At 48.6% G+C, this 25,115-nt stretch overlaps 1 protein-coding gene across 1 annotated transcript in view; it reads left to right on the top strand.

The window, feature by feature from the left end:
* The first annotated feature begins 4,030 nt into the window (after nucleotides 1-4,030).
* The window catches only part of SCD5 (stearoyl-CoA desaturase 5), a 159,816-nt gene continuing 138,731 nt past the window's right edge, over nucleotides 4,031-25,115 (top strand). Inside the window, exon 1 of the mRNA XM_032400657.1 lies at nucleotides 4,031-4,605. Coding sequence (XP_032256548.1) covers nucleotides 4,374-4,605 — 232 coding nt within the window. The 5' untranslated portion in view covers nucleotides 4,031-4,373. The remainder of the gene's footprint in view (nucleotides 4,606-25,115) is intronic.

The raw sequence follows: 25,115 nt of genomic DNA, 5'->3' as shown, positions 1-25,115 counted from the left end.
TAAAAAAAAAAAAAAAAAAAAAAAAAAAAAAACATCTATCCTAAATTCATATGGGATCTCAATGGATCCCAAATGGCCAAAATAATCTTGAAAAAAAAGAACAAAGTTGGAGGTCTTACACTTCTTGTTTTCAAAATGTATTACAAAGCTACAGTAATCAAAACAATGTGGCACTGGCATAGAGATAGACATACAGACCAGTGGAATAGAATAGAGAATCCAGAAATAAACCCTCGAGTGGACAGTCAAATGCTCTCCAATAAGGGTGCCAAGACCATTCAATAGAGAAAGGAGGGTCTCTTCAACAAATGGTGTTTGGAAAACTGAAAATCTACATGCAGAAGAATGAAGTTAAACCCTCATCTTACACTAGATACAAAAATTAACTCCAAATGGATCAAAGACCTAAACATAAGAACTAAAACTAAAAAAGTCTTCGAAGAAAACATGGGAAAAGCTTCATGACAATGGATTTCACAATGATTTCTTAGATATGATACTAAGAGCATAGGTAACAAAAGTAAAAATGGGTAAATTGGACTACATCAAAATTTAAAACTTCTATGCATCAAAGGACACAATCCACAGTGAAAAGGCAACCTTTGGGATGGGAGAAAATATTTCCAAACCATTTATCTAATAAGGGGTTAATATTCAGAGTATGTAAAGAACTCTTATAACTGAACAACAGCAACAACAAAAACCCGATCAAAAAATGGGCAAAGGACTAGAATAGATGCTTCTCCAAAGATAACATACAAATGGCCAACAAGTCCATGAAAAGATGCTCAACATCACTGACTATTAGGGAAAAGTAAATCAAAACCACAATGAGATATCACCTCACATCCATTAGGATGGCTGTAATCTAAAAAAAAAAAATCCAAAAAAACAAAAAATCCCCAACAAAAATAACAAGCATTAGTGAGGATGTGGAGAAACTGGAACTCTTGCACATTGTTGGTGGCCATGTAAATGGTGCTGCTGCTGCTATGGGAAACAGTATGGAGTAACCCAAAAATTAAAAATAAAATTACCATAAAATCCATCAATACTCCTTCTGGGTATAGATCCAAAAGAGTTGAAAGCAGTTTCAGAGAGATAGTTGTATCCCTATACCCATAGTAGCATTATTCACAATAGCAAAAAGGTGGAAGGAACTCAGGTGTCCACTATAGGATTAATGGGTAAGCAAAATATGGTATATACATACAATGGGATATTATTTGGCCTTGAAAAGGAAGGAAATTCTGACACACACTACAACATGGATGAACCTTGAAGACATTGTGCTAAGTGAAATAAGCCAGTCATACAAAGACAAACAGTGTATGATTCCACTTATACAAGGTATCTAGAGTAGTCAAACTCAAAGAAACAGAAAGTACAATGATGGTTGCCAGGCTAGGGAGAGGGAAAAATGGGGGATTGTTGTTTAATGTGCATAGAGTTTCAGTTTTGCAAGTTGAAAAAGGTCTGAAGATTTATATTTTATTATTTATTATATATTTAACACTACTAAACTATGTTCAAAAATGGTTAAGATTTATGCATATTTTACCACGAATTAAAAAAAAACTTTAAAAAATCAAGTTAAAAAATCCTACTTGGATATTACCCCCCCCCCCACTATTCCTTCCTTTGTGCTTCCATTTTATCTTGTACATACAACTATTAGGGCTCTTACCACATTTTTGATAATTATTTGTGTGACAGGATAAGGTTTACTATCCCATTTGCCCCCATTAAGGGGTGAGAGGAACACTCATCCACTCTGAGATCTTGACCAGAAGCTAAGAAAATAAAAGATCTTAGATTGGAAAAGAGACAGTAGCCCTGATGGCATAATATGCTACAGGGGACCGTCGTTATCAGCAAGAGTATATCTTGTATCTGTAGAGGTTTCACTCTGAGATTGGATCTGGAAGAACCATTTTTCTTCAATCATCCTTTTGCAGGCAGAATCTGAAAGACCTAAAGAGCACTTCCCCCGAGCCGCAACACATACAAACATCCCCTTCTCCATCCTGAGTCCAATCTGCTGAAATGACTGGCCCAACCCAGTCTGATTCATTATTGGAGGGAAGAGAGGAAGATGTTCATTCAAGATAGGTTCAAGACAGAGTGGCTTATCCAATAGATAATGTACACAGGGGTCAAGCAAAGACCTGTTTTGCTGCCTCCCTTGGACTTTTGGTATCTATGCTTGATGTATAATAAAAAGTTTTTTTTCTGATAATGGACTGGACCTTCCTGCCCTTCTAAGGTCATAGCCAAGAGGTTACATTTGTTGATCTGTCTTCCCGCCCAGATGAGGAGTTCCTTTAGGGCAGGGACCATACCTCATTCATCCTTGTATCCCCAGTGTCCACTAGTCCTGGCACATAGCAGTGCCCAATAAATCCCAAACAAACGATCAAATGGTTAGAGTGAGTGGGGGGAGTCATTACAACAACCCAGCGATTTTTTGCCAAGCAACTAGTCCACCCGTGAGAGAAAGGACAGTCTGAACTAAAGACTTGCAGGCAGTATGTGGGTCTGGTGGGAGTGGGAAGGAGAGGACTCATGAGAAGAAAAAATGGTTCATTATAAAGCCCAGGTTGAGCAGGTTAATGAAATCGATAGCCTCTAGTTTCATGTTCTATTGTCTCACTAGTCATTCAGTGCCAACATTTATCCGGCTGGCCGCCAGGCAAATTTCCTTTCATTCTATGACTTCAGCTCCATCTGAAGCGCCACCATAACACTGCCTCAGTGGCCCCAATTCCACAGCAACATACCTTGCTTCCATTTTAAATCAGACATTATTTCAATCTGGCTGATTGGACTGGTTCAGGTTGGCTAACAATAAGATGCTCACATATGGCCCTTTCAGGCAGTCAGTTCTTTGTAATTTTTTGCCCTTTCCCAGAATCTTGGAAAGGATTCCTAACAATGGGTAATCCAAAAATCAGCTTTATTTGTCAACATAATGGTACTCCTTCAAACTCACATTCACAGAATTTGCAAGTTGGGAGAAAGAGTACAAATGAATTCTGTTCCCCGTAAGGAAATTTGTGTCCGGAGAGCCGAGCTGGGTCGCACTGACTTAGAGCTAGAACTCAGAGGCCCTGACTTCCAGTTCTGAGGCCTTTTTCTTCTGCTACCAGCCTGTAGGTGCAGCCACACCTGCTTGGGACATGACCAGCTCACTCCTCTCAGCATTTCTGTACAATTAGGGCTCCCTCTGAAGCAGCTCTAAATTATCGACAAAGAGAAGAATGAGCAGACACAAATTTTTTCACGGGTTAATTTTCCTTGGAATGTTCTGGATGATTTTTCTAAAGCCCCATTCACAATGGTGCTGACTTTACGGTATTCCAACAACTGAGGACTAAGGAGACAGTCCGGAAGTGCGCTGGTTAGCCCAGAATAGGCCATAAGCAGAGCTGCGCGGATGATGGGCTGCGCGAGGGGCAGGGTACTGTTGGCTACTAAATCGTGTATGTATCATCTAATAGGCACTAGCTGAGCACCTACTGTGTGTCTGGCTGCAGCTGCTTAATTAAAAGTTGAGCAGCTGCCTTCATCCCTCCACCGGCCCGAGGAGCCATACGAACCGGCAGACGCGCGGACTTCTGGTTCTCATCTCGGATATGGCCTTAACGTGTTGCGACTCCAGACAAGTATTTTAAATTCTCCAACACGAGTGGACTGTGGCTTCCAAAGGCGGGGGGGGGGGGGAAGTCATTTCAAAAGGCAAAGGTATTTTTTTGGCACTGGAGAAGCACACAAAAACGACAGAAGTGCTATGAGCTCCCTGTCGGAGGAGCCCCATCTCACCACCCGCGGGCGGAGGGGGCCAGCCGCCAGCCCAGCGGGCTCGCGCGTCCGGCTCTGGGAAGCCCGGGCGGCGGAGGCCAGGAGGGCGCCTTCCTCTTTAAGAGCCCCACAGGCGATCCTGATTGGCTGTAGCTATGCAGGTCTTTCTTCCTCGGCTCCCTCCGAGTGCTCCCTCCCGGTGCTCCCTCCCGCTCCCTTTCCACACGCCCTCCGCCCACTCCGCGCCCCTTCCCGCCCCTGGCGCTCGCCTCCTCTTCCTCGCAGCCGAGTTCGGCCCCGGCAGCCGCTTGGGTGATTCGCCAGCAACAGATGCCGGGCGCCAAGCTTTGCATTCTTAGTCCACGCTGACAGCCCGAAGAAGAGAGAAGGAAGCAGAGAAGGGAAGGGAAGGCGGGGACAGGAGTGCAGAGACCACCTCCCCACCCCACCCCCCCAACAAAAGGCAGAAGCCCCCGCCCCCACTGGAGAGCTCCGCGCCTGCCGAGCGCCTGCCTGCTGCCTGCTGCCTGCTGCCTGCTGCCTGCTGCCGCGGGCGCCCACCTCTCCCAGCCATGCCAGGCCCGGCGGCCGACGGGGCGCAGGTCCCCTTCCGCAACGCCAAGGAGGAGATCCGTGCGAGGGTCGAAGGCTCGGAGGCCGGCGGCGGCCAGCAGGGCCCCGGCGCGCGCCGGCCGCGGCAGAACATCGTCTGGAGGAACGTTGTCCTGATGAGCCTGCTCCACTTGGGGGCCGTGTACTCCCTGGCGCTTATCCCCACAGCCAAGCCGCTCACTCTGCTCTGGGGTAAGTTCCGCCGGCGCCCCCTGTGCCCCGGGCACCGTGGCGAGGCCGCGCCGGGGCGCGCGGGGTCGCCGGCCGCCGCTCCGCTCGCCCCTCGCTTCTCCCACGCGCCCCGCTCCCTTAACCTGCAGCTGTCGGGCCTTTGGGACGGGCTGGTATTTCTGTCCAGGTATTTGCAACTTCTAGCTCCCCCGCTGTCTGGCTGAGTAGGCGCATTTGCCGGCTCCTGGATGGCGAGCGGGAGGGACCCGGAGTCCTGCGGCTCCACGCTGTGCGCAGAGGAGCGCCAGGGGACACACTGGGCGCCGGCTGAACTGGGCTTCGCCGGAGGGAAGACAGGCGGGGTCGTTGTGTCGCCCGTGCGGGTCCCGGGGGCCCTCCCATCTGCCGCCTTTCAGGTTCTCCGTCTCTTCCACGGGCCACGGACCTTGGGGCCGAGTTAAGCACGAGAAAGGGAGTGGAGGAGGGTGGAGAGACCCGGCACAGAAACAGTCTTGATTTTCACGCAAGAGATGGAAGAAACCGGTTCCCCTCCTGCCCGCACAGGCCCCTGTCCCTGCCCCCTCCATGATCTGCTATGCCCAGTTGCACTTACACGGTCCCAGAAGTTTCTTGGCGAGCAACCCGAGCCCTCGGCGAGATCGGTCTGCCCCCAGCACGAGCGATAACTGTGGCCGTGCAGAGCCTCCTCCAGGCCCTGTTCTTCTCTGGCCAGTGCGGGTCTGTCGCCGCACCTCTGACTCTCCCACCACCCTCCGTCCTAGCACCCCCATCCTTGCTGGTGGTGGGGGGAGCCCAGGAGTGGACGGCTGCACCCACCCTCTCCCCCATTTCCTGCGCCCCAGGGGCTCAGTGCCTGCCCTACACGACTCAAGTCGCTGGCCTCTGAACCACCTCGCAGGTCCCCCTGGTCGCAGTGACTGGTTTGGGCTTCGGTCACCTCAGGGGCGGTAGCCAGGACAGAAGGCGCAGGCATTGATAGCCTGCGCTGAGAATTTGATGAGGTAATCCAAGAAGCCCTTTTAGCTCCAGGTTCGGGGATCTCCAAGGACCGGGGGCAGAGAGAAACACAACCTACTTTTATTTCCAGAGGGGAAAAGGAAGAAAATAAGAAGACTTCTTTCTGCAAAGCTTATTTGGTATACTGCCAGCTTCAAATGCCTGGGTTGATAAAAGGCCACTCGAGTTTCGAGCCTTCCCTCGAAACCCTGCAGCCCCTGCTGTTGGAAGCAAATCGATCCAGAGCCTCATAACTCTTAGGGGGTGTGGCTGAGAGAGGGACCGCGGAGTTGATGGATGGTGAGAGGGTTGGGAGTCTTTGGGAATCTATGGAACCTTTTTTCCCCCTTCAAGTAAGCTCAGCGTGCAGCCCAGGGGGCTGGAACTCAGAACCCCTTTATCAAGAGTCATTTGCTCCTCTTTGGACTGAGCCAGCCAGGCGCCTGCCCCTGAAGTCTTTTTAAGTCCCCTAAAAGCTCTTGGCAGCCCCCTGCTCATGCCTCCCCCACCGAGTGCACCTTCTCAATTTTGTGTCCTTTTCACCATCATCTTTGTGATTATGTCTTGGTTTAATTCTCTGCCTTCCTTCTTTCCTTATCTCCAAATGACTAGATTGTAAGATGTTCAGCCATTGCTTCATGGCCATACCCCCACACTATCAGCTAAAGCCCTTATGGCCCCCCTCCTTCCCCCAGCCTCCATGGAGCTCCTTTCCAGGGCTGGAACTATGCCACTGGACTTCAGAGCCCACCTGCCTCCAGCCAGTTGGGGCTTAGCCTTAATAACGCAGTGTCAGAGAGAACTCAGGGAGAAGTGAGCACTTAAACCATTTCTGTATTTGTCTGGAGCTCCACAGGACCCACGGGCTCTGCTCCCTACAGCCCCCAAACCCTGCCGACCCTAGCACCCCCTCAGGAGCCACAAGGACGAGGCCTCCTTTCCAGGCTTGCTGAGTCGCCTCTGCCCTTTTCAGGCTGTTACCTGTGGTGAAGACAGAATCTTTGTTTCTGAAAGACCTTGGCCAGAGGACACGTACCTCAGCCCCTAAGGCCTTCAGCTTCCCCAGAGAAGCCCACACCTTGAGGAATCTGGCTTCCCATTGTGGGTGATGATGCCAAACCCCATTCTTGTACCTCCCTGCATAGTCTTCTGAAGCCTTAGCTCCCTTTCATCAGCTCTGTTCTCTGAATCTTGATTCTCTCCCTACCTGTGCTTCATTGTATCACTAAGGAAAAAAAAGAAAGAAAGAAAGAAGAAGGAAGGAAGGAAGAAAAGAGAAGAAAAGAAAAAAAAGAGCAGGGGTGGCTGTTGTAGTTCAAAGTCCAAAATTTCGAGTTAGATACATTCCAATCAAATGAATCTTCTCTGATGGCCATCTTGTGTGAGAAGAAAGAGACAGAGACTAGCTGAGATTGGTTGTGCTGAGCGCTAGGATCTGTAGGGTTATTTTCAGTGGAAGCCCTGGGGTCTTGACCCGCCAATTCCCCCCACTGGATGCCCTGTTTCACCATCTCTGCCCCTGGTTCTGCCTAGCTTTAGGGCCGAGTTCATGCACTAACGGGCTGCTCATCCAGTTCAGGGACCTAAGTTGTTAAGGAAATAGGCTTAGCCCATCCCTTGCTTGCCACCCTTCACCCTGGGTGAGGTTGCCCTGGAAACAAGAGGTGTCGATGCAGTGCACCCAGTAGAGACTGTGTTAGGTGTGCGGCGTGTGGAGAGTAATCTGTGGAGTGGTGAAATGTCATCCATGAAAGATCCATCAAGTTGTTCAGTCCAGCCTCCTCCACTGTCTAGTCCCCCACCTTTTTTTTTTTTTTTAAAGATTTTATTTATTTATTTGACAGAGAGAGACACAGTGAGAGAGGGAACACAAGCAGGGGGAGTGGGAGAGGGAGAAGCAGGCTTCCTGCCGAGCAGGGAGCCCGATGTGGGGCTCGATCCCAGGACTCTGGGATCACGACCCGAGCTGAAGGCAGACGCTTAACAACTGAGCCACCCAGGCGCCCCAGTCCCCCACCTTTTAATGACTCTCCTTGGGGCCAGAGCAAGTTGTTTTCCCTTCTTACACTCGCACTTTTCTGAGTGGGCAGCCTATCAGAACAGAATGCTCTCGGTTCCCACAGGACCTGAGGGATGAGTTTATGAGTTGCAAGGACAGAATGCAAACTCCAACTGGAAGACAGACCTTCACCTGAAGGCCTGAGCTCACAGAAGTGCCTGCTTTAAGAGTTTGGGGCCAAAGGCACAGTTAGTCCATGCCCTGAATCCCAAGATGAGTGCAAGAGAGGAACGAGTAGCAGCAGTCATGGTGTTAAGAGTCCTGGGCTCCTTTCCAGGGAGCTTGGCCTCGCCTGTTTCCAGGCATTCTGGCTATTGGTTTCCAGAAATGTCAGGGACTTTTCTGGTTTCTAAGTGTCATCGGAGGCCCCTAAATGTGTCCTGTGGTGACGTCATGGCTTCCCCCCCCCTTGGGAAAACTAAAGTGGCAGTCTGAGGCATGAGAAGCAGTCATCTGCTCTGCTCCCTTCCTCCATCCTGCCTGGGGGCAGACATGGCCATTGTTGAGGCTGTACAGGAATTCCCTGGTGCCCTTGCTGGACTCTCCGGAGTGGGGTTTAGCCTCTGGGGAGGAAGCTGAGAGGAGGCACGGGTTAACAAAACAGTCTGGGGGATGGGAGCATCCGGAGAGGCTGGGGTTTGGAGAGTGCTGGTCCACCAATCAAATTCTGTGCAATTCTGAGAGTTGCCCAAAGAGGAGCTCTCTGTCAGGCATCGAGTTACCTGCCTCCAGGACTTGGGATGGTCTTGATGTCTTTGTGGGTTGTGCTTCTTTTTCTATCAAGTCCCTAAAGTTGTTGGGCAGCCCCAAGAAGGTGTTGGCCTCGGACTTCTGCCTTGCCTCCAGGTTTTGTAGGGTGAGCGTGGCTTAGGAGAGAGACGTATCTGAACGTGAATCCCTGCTCTCCTGCTTATCTTCTACATGACCTTGCACAAATTAACATCTTTAACCTTCAGCTTTCTTGCCTGTAAAATGGGTGTATTTATACCTCTTGCTCATGAAGCTGTGAGAGCTAAATTTGAGATTATGTGTAAATCACCGCACAGTACCTGGCCCTTGGTTGGTGTTCCATAATTATTAGCTGCTATCATTATTGGTCCTGATACTGGCTCTTTTTCTTCAGTACAAGGGGAAAAGGCCCTCTCGCTGCACAATGAACTCTACTTGTTGCCTCTCTTGCATGGAAAAGATTGCTTTGGCTTTGGAAATGTTAATGCTCAAACTACTAAAAACCCAAAAACCCAAAATGAATCTTCCTTTTAAGCCCTGTAATTCCCGGTCCACTGTTGCAACTCCTGGATTTTTAATAAATGGGCAGGCCCTCAGCGCCTCCTCACTCAAGGCTGGCCTGCCGCAAAACCAGAGAACGGAGTACGCTTTTGCTGGCTTCACAGTCCCAACAAGCATAAATATAGGTCTGAGGTTAACATTATTAACTCAGTTTTTTCTAAAACTGGTCAAGGTCACTGCAGACTATCCTGTGATCTTGAAATGAGTGGTGCTGCAGAGTAGAAACCAGGGCTGGAAGCCCGGCACTTCCCCCTGGTTCAACTTCATACGTGTCCCCTCCAGCTTGTGAGCCTCGGCTTCCTTGTCCATGAAAGGGGGACAGGAGCACTGTGCTGAAAGGTGATTGAAGAACTGGAGCACCGGTGAAAGTGCCCGCCAGAGAGTAGACACTCAGTGCTATCGACTGGCATCCCCTCCCCCAATGGGGGCTCCATGGTCTGGGGCTTGGAGCACTTGTGGCGCAAATATAAGGCACAGCCTTTAAATCCAACTATTCAACCATGACCTTGCTGTAACACTTTTGTTCTTGCCGTATCCAGTTTTGTGGATGGTATACAATTATAATAATTTCCTGGAAGAGCCATTGATCGATTTATAGAAGGTGAACAGCCGTGGTGGTTCCTTGAAGATTTTGTAAAACACAACAACGTCTTTGGGTGACATTATTCTCATTGAGTGTTTATTTTGACATGCTGTAGTTTCTGGCATGTGGTCTACCTGTCGCTGCTGGGACGCACACTGTTTCTTAGCCTTGAGATTAAGAGGATGGGCTTTGGAGTGAGGGTCTGGGATCAAAACCCAGCCCCCCAAGTTCAGCCTTGGGCAGCTCACTCACCCTGCTCACCTTAGTGTCCCCAAGTGCACAATGAGGGTAATTAATAGTACCCAGTAGGACATCAGGCTGCAGCTGGAGTGAAACGAAACAATGCAGTAAAGAACTTGGCCTGACTTGTGATGAGCGCAGGGTGATATATGGAAGTGTTGAATCACTATACTGTACGCCTGAGACTAATATGACACTCTATATTAACTACACTGGAATTAGAAAAGAAAAGAACTTGGCCTGGAAGCCAGCACAGAGGAAATGTGAGCCCCAGGCCTCTGCACACTTTTCCTGTAGCGCTTCCCTCCTCTCCTTCCCTCTGTTGAGCTCACCCTTTGGAGGCTGAGCCTTATTCCAGCCTGCCCGCTCATTGTCAGAAAGCGCCGGTCATGGGGTCAAGGCCCTCGGCTCTGATTTTCTTTCCTCTGGCAACGGGCTGGTGGCCCCAACAGCAGGTACCGGCCGTCCTCCTCATGAATGCCCATCCTTTGTTCATTATGTGCGCCAGTGGCCATGAGGGAGGTCCTCATGGTTTCACATGCGGTCACGTATTCATCCATCCACGAATTTATTCATTTTTTCCATTCCAGTGATTGTCAAAATTGGCTGCACATCAGAATCATTTGGGGATCCTTTACAAGTTTTGGAAGCCTCGGCCCTCACCTAGACCTCCTGAATTGGAATCTCTAAGAGGGATGCCCTGGCTTCTTCTTCTTCTTCTTTTGTTTTTGTTGTTTTGTTTTGTTTTTTACCATTCAGATATTTCTGGTGCACAACTGGGCTGAGAACCATTATTTAATTCCCTTGTTCAATAATATTTGTTACTTACTCATTCCCTGCCAGGCGCCGGCGCGATCCTGGACTTCATGGCACTTAGAGCCCAGTTGGAGAGACAGACAGGTGCACCAGTGATTAGAGTGAGGCAGCCTTAGTTAGAGCGCCCCGGCCTGGGGGAGATGGGGAGGCTCCCCATAGGAGGAGGCAGCCGCACAGTGCCCGGCAGGGGTTTGGATAAAGTGGCATTGTGGCCACAGGCAAGCGTGGGGGCAGAGCTCTGAGGGGAGGGAAGGCAGACAGAGCAGGGTGGTTCAAGGACCTGATGGCCCAGCGAGGCTGGAGGTGGTCAGGGGCCAGATCCAGGGTGAGGAAGATTCTCCAGGAGCAGCAGGGCCAGGAGATTGGGCTTGCGGAGAGGCTGCCCTTCTGCCTCCACCTGACTCTCACCTTCCCCTCTCAGTCCATCACACACACCAACAATTCCTGCTATGATGGAATGGTGTGGAGCAAAATTTTTAGACCAGACACTTGCCAGTGGGATGAGTGAGTCTGAAGTTTTCCAGGAAAGACCCTGGGGCACACACCTGGAGCAGGGGGCCAGTGGGGAGGGGCGTCTCCCTCTGGCTTTTTCCCCCTGTTCGCTACTCTTCCTTGTTTCTAAAAGGTACACGTGTGTAGGGGGCTTGTCCTTATCTCACTTCCTCCCTTGAACCCCAGTTGAAATAGCTGGTTCTCACTAGCCCTCATTTCAGGCATGGTGAGTCCTCCTTCCTACATCCTGCTTCCCATTTCTGCAGCTTACTAGGATGGGTTAGAGGGCTCTGTGGATCCCGGCAGCCTGTGGTCTGTCGACCAGCAGCATCAGAATCACCTGGGAGCTTGTTAGAAATAAAGATGTTCAGACCCCATCCTGGACCTATCGAATCAGGACCCGCCTTTTCCTAAGATGTCCGGGTGATTCATCTGCATGCTAAAGTTAGAGAAGCACTCCCTTAAGTCCAGCCACAGGCTGACAGTTCAGAGAAGCCGGACATGAGTGGGATTTGGCAATCCTTCCTTCTTCCTTTTAATGGCCTCCTCCCCTTTGCCTCCCCTCCTACCCTTCTGCCTTCTTGTAGCTTATTTTAGAACATGTCGGGATCCTGCTTCTCTTGCCAACAAAAGGCTGTTGCTAAAATCTTTCAGCCGGCAGCAGCAATGTTTAATTCATAGGCTAGAAAATTAATTTTATTTTCATGAATAGAGCTGGGGAAAAATAACAGGAAGGCTCTGTGCATGGCCCTTGGGAATTCAGCTTGTCTGTTTAACAGATGAACTGGTAAAGGTGAGGAGGCCTCAGGGGAGGGCTGTCTTCCACAAAATTATGAAGTAAGTCGTATCAGTTAGGATGCTTTTGGCCACAGACAGCACAAAACTCAACTTAAAGTGGCTTAAATGATAAGGAAATTTTCTAATTTCATCCGATAACAAATCCCGAGGTAGGGCACTTCTGAGGTAGGGCACTCCTGTCATCAGAGAGCAGGTTTTATTTCTGTCATGGGGGCCCTGTTGAATTTAGGTTTTTTTCGTGGCTACAAGATGGCTGCCAGAGTGCCAGGCTGCCCGGGGGAGTTACAGCATTGTCCTACAGAAGAAGACAGAGGATGTCCCTTTTTTTTTTAAGATTTTATTTATTTTTTGACAGAGAGAGAGAGACAGCAAGAGAGGGAACACAAGCAAGGGGCGTGGGAGAGAGAGAAGCAGGCTTCCCGCCGAGCAGGGAGCCCGACACGGGGCTCGATCCCAAGACCCTGGGATCATGACCTGAGCCGAAGGCAGACGCTTAACGACATGAGCTACCCAGGTGCCCGGAGGATGGCCCTTCCTGATGTCTCATCAGGGAGAAAATCTTTCCTGGGCGCCTCACAGCTTATGTCTTCTCAAGTCTCACTTGCAGGATTATGTCCCAAGTGCCTTGTTAAACCGGTCATTGGCAAAGGATTGATCAAGGTTGGCCACTCAGCCACATGTGCTAGGGGTGGAAGGAGTGGGGTTAAGAGGCAAACAAAACCCCGGCTGTGCTCAAAGGAAGAAGATGGCTCGGCTGTGGACAGCCAACACCTCTACCCCAGGGGCTTCCTTCACTCCCTGTCATGACTTTCCCTCTTTGGTGTCACCTCCATTCCCTGAAAAGGCTCTGGTTTCATATTGTAGCGTACTCTCCCCCACTACTTTCCATCACCCGCGCTTTTCTCAAATCCTGCTGTCATTAGAGTTGTAAAAGTTTGCGTTTTCCATGAGGCTCTGAGCTCTTCTGTGGCGCCCCTGCCTCCACAGGACCTGGCACACAGCGTCTGCTCAACATACCAGTGTTGGGTGAATAGATGAAGGAATAAATAAATGAATGAGCTTAATCACTTTCTAAGGGAAGATACATTTTTTTTTAAAGATTTTATTTTTTATTTATTTGATAGAGAGAGAGACAGCTAGAGAGGGAACACAAGCAGGGGGAGCGGGAGAGGGAGAAGCAGGCTCCTGGCAGAGCAGGGAGCCCGATGTGGGGCTCGATCCCAGGACCCTGGGACCATGACCTGTGCCGAAGGCAGACGCTTAACGACTGAGCCACCCAGGCACCCCGGGAAGATACATTTTTATTCTTTTTTTTTTTTTTAAAGATTTTATGTATTTGTCAGGGAGAGAGAGAGAGCGCACAAACAGGGGGAGCGGCAGGCAGAGGGAGAAGCAGGCTCCCCCGCCAAGCAAGGAGCCCAAAGCAGGACTTGATCCCAGGACCCCGGGATCATGACCCAAGCCGAAGGCAGATGCTTAACTAACTGAGCCACCCAGGTGTCCCAGTTTTATTCTTTAACTTTAAAAATGTGTTTTCCCCTGTTAGAGAACTTCCCATGTGACTTTTGGGGAAGGATTGTGGAGTGAGAAGCCTTTCTCAATCCCCAGAAATCTCCATGCCCCTCTGCACATATGTCCATCCAGTGAGTCGCCCTGACCTCACTGGGGAGCTTACAGAACTCTCTGTTGCTCTGCTGGATTTTTATGGGCTGAGGTAGGACGGGAGAGGTTTGCTAAATCCCCTGTGGGAGAACTGAATTAAAAAGAAGATGGAAAACAAGTGACTTAGAGTATTTTTTAACCAAGGTTTTCCACAGTGACACACCTGCCCAGACAGTTTTCTTGGTTGGTCACTTTCTTCATCTTTCCGGTGACACAGAACCTCCGTGATGAAGTCATGTCCAGATTTCTGTTCTCTTGCTTCAAATTTTACTTAAAAGGGCATTTAAAAGTCCACTTACCCTCACCCAGCCGGTACCTTTTATTTGCACAAACAACCTAGAAAGAGCCATCTTACACTCAGGGGGAAATTGCTAACTAGGGGATCAAGGAAACAAAGCCATAGCTTTTGGCTAGAGATTTCAGAAAACCGTGCTTTAAAGTGCAGACACGGGGGAAGTGTCTAGAGCAGGATTGTCATGTGGCTATTGTGTAAAACCTTCCAGTCAGACATTGGTGTGAAGTGCCTACTTAAGGTAAGTGTTTCATCGATGGCCTGCGGTGGTTGTTGGATCCCTTGGAGGCTGGTCATTCCTCTCCATACACTATCTGACACTGAGGGGGTAAGCAGGGTCTTGTGGGATTGTGGAAGTTTCCTGAGATTGCCTTTAAAATGGGGGGGAAGGGGAGGGAAGCCCAATACCAGTGGACTTGGAAATGAAATGAGACAAGAGTTTAGAACTAAGGTTTGGATTTATTTTCTTCCTATCACCATACACTCACAATTTGTGTTGGGTTTAGCTTGTGCTCCTTGAAGAGACAGTGGCTTATCAATGCAACGTGTGACTGGCATGGACTAGTACTGGGCGTAATGCCTGCCCAGGGGCTGAACGCCCTGCCACAGGCACCCCACAGGAAAAATAAGTAAATACCAGACAAGGTCTGCCATCATGTTCACCTGCCAGGAAAGGCAGCTGTCTTATATTAAATACAATAATTGCTACAATGTAAAAAAAAGAAGTGCCCTGTGACCTAAACGGGCAAGGTAATCTCCTTAGGATTCTCTACCTCACCATCAAAAAGCACTTATCAAGCAAGCAGTTAATTACTTATGGTCTTGGGGGCGCCTGGCTGGCTCACTCGTTAAGCATCTGCCTTCGGCTCGGGTCATAATCCCAGGGTCCTGGGATCGAGCCCCTCATTGGGCTCTCTGCTCCGCGGGAAGCCTGCTTCTCCCTCTCCCACTCCCCTTGCTTGTGTTCCCTCTCTCCTGTCTCTCTCGCTATCAAATAAATAAATCCTTAAAAAAAAATTACTTACGGTCTTGAACCAGGCACTGTGTAAAAAAAGAAGAGAAAACAAAGACCAGGTCTCTACCCTCATACCTTTTATAACTCAAAGGAACAGCTGTGATTTTTCCCAGTACAGTAACCAACTTAATGTTCCCACAGCATGGGAAGATGATGGAACATACCCCTTACTTCTTTAAAAGTTCCATGCATGAAATCACAAATAAATTTCTAAAGTTTAAGTGTTTCATGGAATAGTTTGTCACCCACTCCTCTAATAAAGATGTTCATGGGAAGCTTTTGCAGATGGTTACAATGCAGCTCATTTCTATTCTCAGCCTATGACTCACTTGAGTGTCCCTGAAAGCATTTGTTTTGCCCCGAAGTCTCTATAAGCAAGAGGAGATATTTATTAGCAAGTGTGAACAATGCCCACCATGTCTCCCCTTTCTATCTTCCACCCCCAAATCCATTGTATTTGGCTCAGTAGCTCTTGAGAAGTGGGTGAGTCATTAACATTTTTGAGCAATACTCAAATTACTCCAGGGTCTTAACTCCATCTGGATCTCTGGGAAGAGTAAAGTCACTACCCTCTGAGTATAGACTGGATATGAACCTAAATTTGGCATAGCTCCCATGAGGATTGGAATAAACCACAGTTACTAGAGCTAATATTCCTTCATGTACAGAGCTGGTATTCAATAAGTGTATACCAGACTGAGTACTGGTGCCTTCCCTGGTGCTCCTGGAAGTCCCCAACAATCCAGGAACTTAAGGGTCAATGCCTGGCCCAGCTGCAGGGCTTGCATCTAAATCTGTTCTGACTGGTTTTGATTGGTTGGTGCCCTGGTCAAAGATTTTTAATATTACCTCTGCATATGCATCCTCTTGTTATATATCATATAATCCATGTAATCTCTGACTTCTTTTCCATAATTCTATTCTAATTGAATGAGAACTTAAAAAATCAATCTGGGGGCACCTGGGTGGCTCAGTAGGTTAAGCATCTGCCTTCGGCTCAGGTCGTGATCTCAGGGTCCTGGGATTGAGCCCCGTGTTGGGCTCCCTGGTCAGTGGGGAGTCTGCTTCTCCCTCTCCCTCTGCACCCCTCTACTCGTTCTCCTTCTCTGTGTGTGTCTCTCTCAAATGAATAGATTTTATTTATTCATTCATTCAAAAAAATCAATCTATCATTCTGGCTTAAATTTATATCCCCAAAACCATTTAAGGAAAGGTGTTAGAGCCCAATGTAAACTCTGGAGTTTGAAGTAACTCACCTGTCCTAATAAAAACTCCTCTCGTGATAGGGGCCATGTGTGTCTGAATGGTGATTTTTATTTTCTGGTTTATAACTGCTTCTATATAAGATTTCTCTCCTAAAATCCTGATATGAATTGTACCATCAGAAAAAAAATAACACTGCAAAAGTCAGATTGTACAGTTCTTTCCTTTTGGTGTGGGGGGTTGGGAAGACAGGATGCACAGGGCGGCACCCCAAGTTCAGGCGGCACTCCCAGCTCACACGTCATTGCCCATGAGGTTGTAAATGGTGCGAGGCTCCCCGGCTCGTCCAGGGTGGGTGCCTCTCAAGCCAGACCTGGGGCCTGGTACAGGGAACTGTCTTCATGGTAGAAAATTTCAAGTATGTACTGAGGTAAAGAAAATGGAGTCTGTACTCACTGACACCCCCTACTGGCCTGGGATTTTTTTCCTTGTAACTTTTTACTTTGATAATGTAATTTCAGACACATCGAAGAGTTCTAAGAATAGTGCGGGAAACTCCCGTATACTCTACCCAGACTCAACAATTTACATCTTGTCACATTTGCTTTATCATATTCCGCATGCATATGTCTACATATATATGTGTGTATTATTTTTCTAAGCCGTTTGAGGATACTTGGAGACATCGTGCCCTTTTATCTCTAAATATTTCAGCTTGTATTTCCTAAGAATAAGAATATAACCACAATACAGTTACCAAAACCAGGAATTTAACCTTGACATTATCTATCTCATCCACAGTGGATAGACAGATGTTATTAGGTCTCCTAGTAATGTCTCTGATAGCTTTCTTTTTTCCTTTGGACTAGATTGAAGCAAATTTCAGACATTTGTATCTGTAAATATGCACATATTGAGTATTAGTTGGGGTAATTCTGACTACATTGTCCACATGGAAAATGGAGGGGGCCACTCTTCCCCTACCTGCTGCCATCAGCTCTCTGGGGAAAACAGCTTTGAGAGGCTATTTTCTTTCTTTCTTTCTTTTCTTTTTTCTTTCTTTCTTTCTTTCTTTCTTTCTTTCTTTCTTTCTTTCTTTCTTTCTTTCTTTCTTCCTTCCTTCCTTCCTTTCTTTCTTCCTTTCTTTCTTTTTTTAAGATTTTATTTATTTACTAGAGAGAGAGGGGGGAAAAAGAGAGCACGAGCAGTGGGTGGCAGGCAGAGGTAGAAGCAGGCTCCCTGCTGAGCAGGGAGCCCCGATGCGGGGCTCGATCCCAGGACTCTGGGATCACGACCTGAGCAAGCCAAAGGCAGACACAAAGGCAGACTGAGCTACCCAGGTGCTCCAAGAGGCTATTATCCCAAAAGCAGGAAGTGGTAGGAAGTGAGAAGCAGGCAGAGGTAATGGGTCTGTCCATCCTTCTCCGTGTGGTGGGTGAACTGTCTGCATTGGGGTCATCTGAGTTGCTAGCTGAATGGGCAGATTTGGGGGCTTTACCTAGACCTACAGAACCAGAACCTCTGGGAGTGGGACCCAGGGATCTGCATTTAACAGGCACCACAGGTGGCTCTTACACCCTGGGGATTGGAGGGGCGGTCCCAGGGGCAGGTGGCCTGGGAGTGACGCTGTGTCCCCAGCAGTTTAACATCGCATCCCCCTGCCTCACATTTGTCCATACGGCTCTATCTTGTATTGCTTGAAATTCTACCAGCCCAAGATTCCTTAGGTTGATAAGAGGCAGCATTTTAGGAATGTGAAGAGCTTGCAGGCGCCTCCCCTTAGGAATCCACACGTTCCTGTGAATTGCTTTCAGCCCACATCTTCTAACACGGGTCTGACAGTGTGCTAGAGTGGGGTTTCTCTGCAGGGAGGAGAGTGGAGAGGAAGGAGGATGGGGATATCAGATCTGGAAGGCTTGGTGGGGGTGGGAGTGAGGACAGGTGCTTGGATCCTGCATTAGATGCCTGGGGGAAAAGCTATTTGGAAGAGGTGGGGGAAAAAAAAAAAACCCTCCGGAGAAAGCCTCCATCAGCCCTATGCAGACCCCGCCACTGCAGGGGAGAGTGCCCCAAGCCTCCTTTGGTGGGCACTGGTGTGAGGTCAGTGGCCCAGTGTCAGTGCCCCACAGCCCCATCTCCACCCCAGGGACCAGCTCACCATCACTCCCAGAACCAACCAGCACATTGGGGCTGCAAGTCCACTGTAAAGATAGGTCTGGATCTAGCACAGCTGTTCATTCGACATCCAGAGGGCACTGGAGCCCCGCTCTAAGGCCCCTTTGGCCTCTGAGGGTCAGTGGCTTTACCATCATCTTCATTTCCTGAAGAGCACACACTTCTCAGGTCCATCATGCTCTTGCTTCGCGGGGTTGGAGACACAGTGCAGCTGTTCTGGGAAAAGACACATTTTAGGGGACATCCTGGACCCAGGTTCCTCTGCCCCCTGAGATACAAGGTCCTTTATAAATGTTTCGGACGCACCAACAAATGATGAGAGTGGGAAGCCACTGGGCTCGAGGGTTAATTCTAACCTGCATCCTATAAACAAGGCTGCATGACATGGGTAGCCCGGAGGGGGCAGGGGCGGGGCGCGGACAAGAGCCAGTGACCACCCTCACTGAGGACAAGACAGGACAATAATCCAAGTGGGTATTTCAGTTTCTCCTGCTGTTGAATCTTCCCCTTCCCCACTCTTGGAAAGGAGATGCACTTTCCAAATCCCTTTTATCTTTTAGTGTGAGTGCTTCTCAGACCATAGCTGGCGCTTGTTTAGATCTCAGGGCTCAGGCAGCCTTTCATGCACCCTCCTCTCCCACCCTGTGTTTCTCTCATTCAGTGATGCCAGTGTAAAGAGGCCGGTAGAGAGCCTTCCAGACTCAGCAGGCTTGCTTCTAAAGACGGGAGTCTTCACAGGGAAGAAATGCAAAACACTCAAAGCAAAGCTCTCCTTGGCCCTGTGCCCAGACTGCACCTGATCTGTGGCAGCGGCCGCTGGGGAAGCAGAGGCCCAAGCTGGCTTCCCAGGCCTCCCGGGGCTGCTAGGGGCTTCTTCAGTATAAAGATTGGAGGGAAGGTTTTGGACTCAAATGAAATAAATTTTAGCTAAAGGGCTAATCTCCCAAGTGTCCTCAGTCAGGGCCATTCTTAGTGGATATTAATTGGGTTTTTGAAAAAAGTATTTTGAAATGCAAAAGGGGTTCTCCAGGCACCCTTGCGGGGATGCTGAATATGTACACTGGTGTTTTCATCTGTGCTCAAGTTCAGGAGCCGTGAGGGAGCACATCTGGGATGCCTTTTTCTGCACCGGCTTGGAGACAGGCAGGCTGAAGAGATTTAGATGTCTAATTAAATTCCACTTTCCACACATGTGGGGACATGCGCCTATGGGTGGGCCAGGTGCTAGGAGTACACAGCTGAACAGGCGGTCATTCCTATCCACAAGATGCTGGCGATCTAGAGAGGGAGACAGACGTAGGCCAGCTAGAGTTCAGAGCAATGAATGCCAGGACAGAAGTAGGCCTGGGGTGCAGGGATGGCTGTAGCAGGGGGTGCTGTAACTCCTTCAGTTCACTCGGCACTAACCCTGGGAAGTAGTCATAGGGCGCCATGTCTTAACTGCCGTTCTGAGGAGTAACAATAAAATTTTGAAAATGAAGTTATTTCACAACTAGTGTATTTTTTAAAAGATTTTGTTTATTTACTTGAGAGAGAACACAGAGGGAGAGGAAGAAGCAAACGCCCTCCTCCCCCAGCAGGGAGCCTGACGTGGGGCTCGATCCCAGGACCGTGGGATCGTGACCTGAACCAAAAGTAGACACTTAACCGACTGAGCCACCCAGGCACCCCATTATTTCACAACTAATTTAGAGGGAAAACTTGACATAATGAATTCATTTGGTGACAAAATCTGACCTAAACTATTTAGTCTGAATATTCATATTCATGTGTTTGATGACAGAGCCATTATATGCCTTTGTACTCTATTACTTTTCTAAAATCTGAAAAATTCTGAATTTTGAAGGACATCTGACCCTAAGGTTTTGATGAGACTGTGAACGTGGCCTGGTATCATCTGTATTTTGTATTTGAGGACACAGAATGTGGGGAGGACTCATCTGCCCAAGATCGCAGATAAGGGGCGGTCGGGGCTTGCATGGAGGTCCTTGTGACAGCCAAGCCCTGCTGAGCACCCCCAGGGGACACTACCCTGAGTTGCAGTGACTTCCTACACTGCAGTGATTTGGGCACCAGACGTGTGCACAGCTCTAGAGTGGGCATGGGTCAGGATAGCATTGCCCACAGGTGCACCCCTGGTGGCGGAGATCTGCCCTCTTGGTGATGGTGACGGGGATATGGGTGTTGATCTCTCTCCTTGGCCTGGGCTCAGCCACCCCCACTCTGGTGGTAGTCAGGTACTATTTAACAGGGCATGATGATTTTGTGCCTCGTTGTCTACGAAAGCGGCTGTGGCTTGTCAAAAAGCCACCCCCTGGTTATTTCTTATTGCTCCTTTCTCCAATTCTTCATTCTTCTCTCATCTTATTCCCATCACTGGCTTCTGGTCTGTAACCCCTAAGGTCTCTTAGACCAGTGGAAAAGATGTACGGGTACTTATAAATGATTCTGGAGTTTTGTAGGTAAGAGCCAGAGTCTGCCTAATGTGTAGGGAGGAAGTAGGTAGCCGATGGTGAGAAGTGATTTTAAGGACACAGGCCTCAAGTGGCTCTCAGATTACCTTCCTCAGCTGTCCTAGCGATTGGAGCAGGGGTTCTGGGCTGGGGCTGGATGCTCCAGGGGTTACATGAGCCCCTGAAATAGATTTTGTGCACGTTGATCTCTTTCTTCCATTGGATTCCCAGTGGAGCCTGTGACTTTAAAAAGGATAAGTGCTTCTGGTCTAGAATGAGCCACATGAAACATGCCAGCATTTCCTAAAAGGGTAAACAATAAGTGAGTATTTATATATCATCATCCATTATCCCTTAGTGTATCTATAGTCAGTATAATCACTTCTGTGCTTTTTTTTTTTAACACATAGGATCACTAAGCTTTGATAGGATGAAGGGAAAGCTTGCTTCTGGGTTTAGTAGGTCTTTATGGGGTAGGTCTTAATGGAGCCCCTCCCATATGAGGGATCCACTTGGGGTATGGGCCAACCCAAGGACAAAAAGTGAAGAGTGTTCTTCATCTTTTTACTTAATTCACAATTTTGCCATGGTGTCATCATGAGGGGAGCAGTGGTGGTACTCCCAAGGGCCTCTCCCTGCTTCTGCTTAGTTCTGCTTGTTCAAAACACTCTGGTGATAAGAATCCTCGGGACGCAGTGTATTAGTTCTCTATGGCTGCTTTATCAAATTATCGCAAAGTTGATGACTTACAGCAACACAAATTTATTATCTCACAGTTGTATAAATTAGAGATCTGATGCAGGTCTCACTAGGGCTAAAATCAAGGTGTCAACAGGGCTGCATTCCTTCCAGACGGCTGTGGGGGAGAATCTGTTTCCTTGCCTTTTCCAGCTTCTAGAGGCTGCCTGCCTTCCTTGGCTCATGGCCCCTTGCTCCATCTTCAAAGCCAGCCTCTATTCTTGACCCAGCGGCTCAAGTCCTTCTCACATAGAAGCACCCTGACCTGCTTCTCTTCCACTTTTGGGGACCCTTGTAATTACATTGGACCCATTTGGATAATCCAGGATCATCTCATCATCTTTAAAGTCAGCAGATTAGCAACCTTAATTCCATCTGTAACCTTACTTCCCCTTTACTATGTAATGTAACATATTCACAGGTACCGGGAAGCCATCATTCTGCCTACCACACCCAGACACCAAAGAAAACTAACCTACATTCATTCCTCTGGTGGTTATAGGTACCACCTGGACAGAAATGCTCAGTTATATTTGACCTTCCTTTGAGGAGAACTTGTCCTTGTGATGGGCATTTCAAAGGGTCATTGAAGTTGCAAGTTCTCTCCTTATCCTCTCTTTCCTGCGGATGGCTTGGCCGTCTCACAGCTTATGGCCCACTTGCCAAAACAGCTCCCAGAGCATGTAGCCGTCCTAGCGACCTTCCAGAGCACATTTGCCAATGCTAATATTTGACCATCCACCTCCGGCCAATCCCTGGGGTGACATACGTTAGTCAAAATTGGCTGGAGCCAGTTTAGGGTCTTAAAACTATCAGATTTAAAAAAAAAATTGGAGATGGGGATGCAGAGAGATTGTTGACCTGCCTGAAATATTCCTTATGATTGTGTGTGCAGTGTATGAGCAGGGATGAGAGGACAGAGATGGGAAAACAGAACACCCAACAATGACAATCACAACGGAAACAGGTGCAAAATTATGCGAGAAAATATGGAGGGGAAAAGAGCCCCTGGTAATTTTACTTGTGAGTCACATAAAAATGATAGTAAGACCTTGGGAGAGGAAAGGGGTCTCAAGGGGGCAGTGTCAGCTTTGGTGGGGAGGGGGGAGGGCTTTGTCTTGGTGAGGAGATGTTATTGGCTAATTGCATGGTTTAGGGGCTTTTGTTTATTTTGGTTCGGTTTGGTTTCAGACACTTGCTGGGAAAACATCCCTCACTGTGATTGTGGAGTCCTGCCTGCATGAAACACTGAGTTTGGGGAGGGAGAAGGTAGGGAGAGGCAACCAGCTTTCCCAGAAGAAGGACCAGCTATGTAATTTACAGGGCCCTGTGCAGAATGAAAATACAAGGGCCCATGTCAACAATGATTAAGAATTTTCAGATGGTGACGGCTAAGTATTTAATCCAGCATGGGACCTGTCTAAGGGCGAGGCCTTGTGCCCTTGCACTGGTCATGCCTCTGTCCAGAAATCACAGACCCTGTGGATGTCCTTGGCATTCTCTGATATCATGAATGGAATTCAAGGCCTGTTTCCCAGGGAACTGCCAGGACCGTGGGCCTTGGAGCTGAGGTCCTACTTTCTTATCTTGTCTTGATTGCACGGGATATTTGATGCTTTTGAAAGGTACCTTGTTCCATTTGGGGGAGAACGCACGTTTCAGGGGCAGGAAGGGAGAGCAGGCTGAGGAGGAGAAACCTGGAACTCTCTCAGACCCTTCCCTTCCCAGCTGTGGGACAGCATGGATTCTCCCCATCTCAGTTCTTCATCTATATGGTGGTGATCACCTTCCTGACTCCAGAGTGCCATGGGGAGGCTTACTGGTCAAAGTGCTCTGAGAGGGGTTCCAAGACTGTGCCTGGCATGCAGGGGTTAAAAGGAGGACACTCCAGACCTCTGCTCATCCAGTAGGTCTCTGGGCCAGAACTAATGGTCATGAAATCTGCAAAAGAGCCACAGCCCAGCTGCTGAGGCCCAACCCGGTTCAGTATGGTTGATTAGATGTTCCTGTTCCCCTACTTTCCTTTATGTGCCCTCAGCACACACATGCACACACCTACCCCTATGGAGGTGCTTTCCTCTGCAGGACCTGAGAGCTGCTGAGCCAGAGACCTGAGCTTCCACAGCCCCAGCCTACCCAGAATCCATCCCTCCAGGCAACTCCCAGCCCGGCCCAGGGGACACAAGGTGTGGACAGGGGAGTGAAGCCAGGTGGGAAGAGAACCAGATAACTGCGGTCCAGTGAATTGGGGGGATGGCCACAGACTCATCCCAGCCAGTGCTTACCACCCCTTTCCCAGCAGTCAGTTTACTGGCAAGTGCTGGGAAGAGACAGAAGCAATGGCTTTGTCTCTCACCTCTTCCGCCCGCCCTGGCCGGGATGAGCCTGGGGAGCTACTTGGCAGTCAAGGGGCATCTGTAGCAGGGAAGGAAGGAGGCAAGGGCCCAGACTCCTTGGCCGAGAGAATTTGGAATGTGCCAGAGGAAACATTGGCTGCTTCAGAGAGTTGGCCCATGGAGAGCCTAGGCAGCCAGGCTGCGCCGGGGGTAGTCAGGACATGGGTTTGGCGACCCCGCCCGCCTGCATTTGCCACCTCTAAAGTTGTGCGTGGGGTTGAATGGCAAATTCTTCTGTTCTCAAACCTGATGTCTTCACTTTAAATTGGAATCCTGGGAGGACAGAGTGGGTAGAGAAGTGGGCAGGGTAAGAGAGAAGTGGAGTTAGAAGACTGGGTCTGGGGCGCCTGGGTGGCTCAGTCGTTAAGCGTCTGCCTTCAGCTCAGGTCATGATCCCAGGGTCCTGGGATCGAGCCCCAAGTCAGGCTCCCTGCTCAGCGGGAAGCCTGCTTCTCCCTCTCCCACTCCCCCTGCTTGTTTTCCCTCTCTCACTGTCTCTCTCTGTTAAAAAAAAAAAAAAAAAAGAAGAAGAAGACTGGGTCTAGTTAACAGTTTCCTCAGGCAATACATTTCTTTTATCTGCTGGGAGAAGCAAGGGGTAGAGGGAGTGCCTCAGACCACTCTCCTTCTTTCTGAAGAATTTTATTTTCCATCTCATAAATTAAGTAATACTTGTTCATTCTAGACAGCCTAGAAAATACAAGCATGCAAAAGAAAAAAAAATCACCTGTATCTCTCCATTTTAGAGATGCCTGCTGTGACCATTTTGGACTGTATCCTTCCAGACTTTTTTCTCAGTGCAGAACTGTAATTGTCTCACTTTCTGCAATTACACTATAATCCTGTTTGTTATCAGCTTCTTTCACTTGTGGACACCTTGTAGACATGTTTTATGTCCTTAGATGTGGATCACAGAATGTTTTATTTATTATTATTATTATTATCTATGTGGCAGTTTTATTCAAAATAGCAATGTATTTTTTTTTTTTTTTTCCCAGGGATACAGGTCTGTGATTCATCAGTCTTACACAATTCACAGCACTCACCATAGCACATACCCTCCACAGTGTCCATCACCCAGCCACCCCATCCCTCCCACCCCCCTCCACTCCAGCAACCCTCAGTTTGTTTCCTGAGATTAAGAGTCTCTTATGGTTTGTCCCCCTCTCCGGTTTTGTCTTGTTTCATTTTTCCCTCCCTTCCCCTATGATCCTCTGTCTTGTTTCTCAAATTCCATGTATCAGTGAGATCATATGATACTTGTCTTTCTCTGATTGACTTATTTTGCTTAGCGTAATACCC

The sequence above is a fragment of the Phoca vitulina genome, unplaced genomic scaffold (genome assembly GCF_004348235.1).
Source record: "Phoca vitulina isolate PV1807 unplaced genomic scaffold, GSC_HSeal_1.0 scaffold3, whole genome shotgun sequence".
Classification (NCBI taxonomy): Eukaryota; Metazoa; Chordata; class Mammalia; order Carnivora; family Phocidae; genus Phoca; species Phoca vitulina.
Note: the sequence above shows the minus strand (reverse complement) of the source record. Positions and strands in the feature narration are given on the sequence as shown.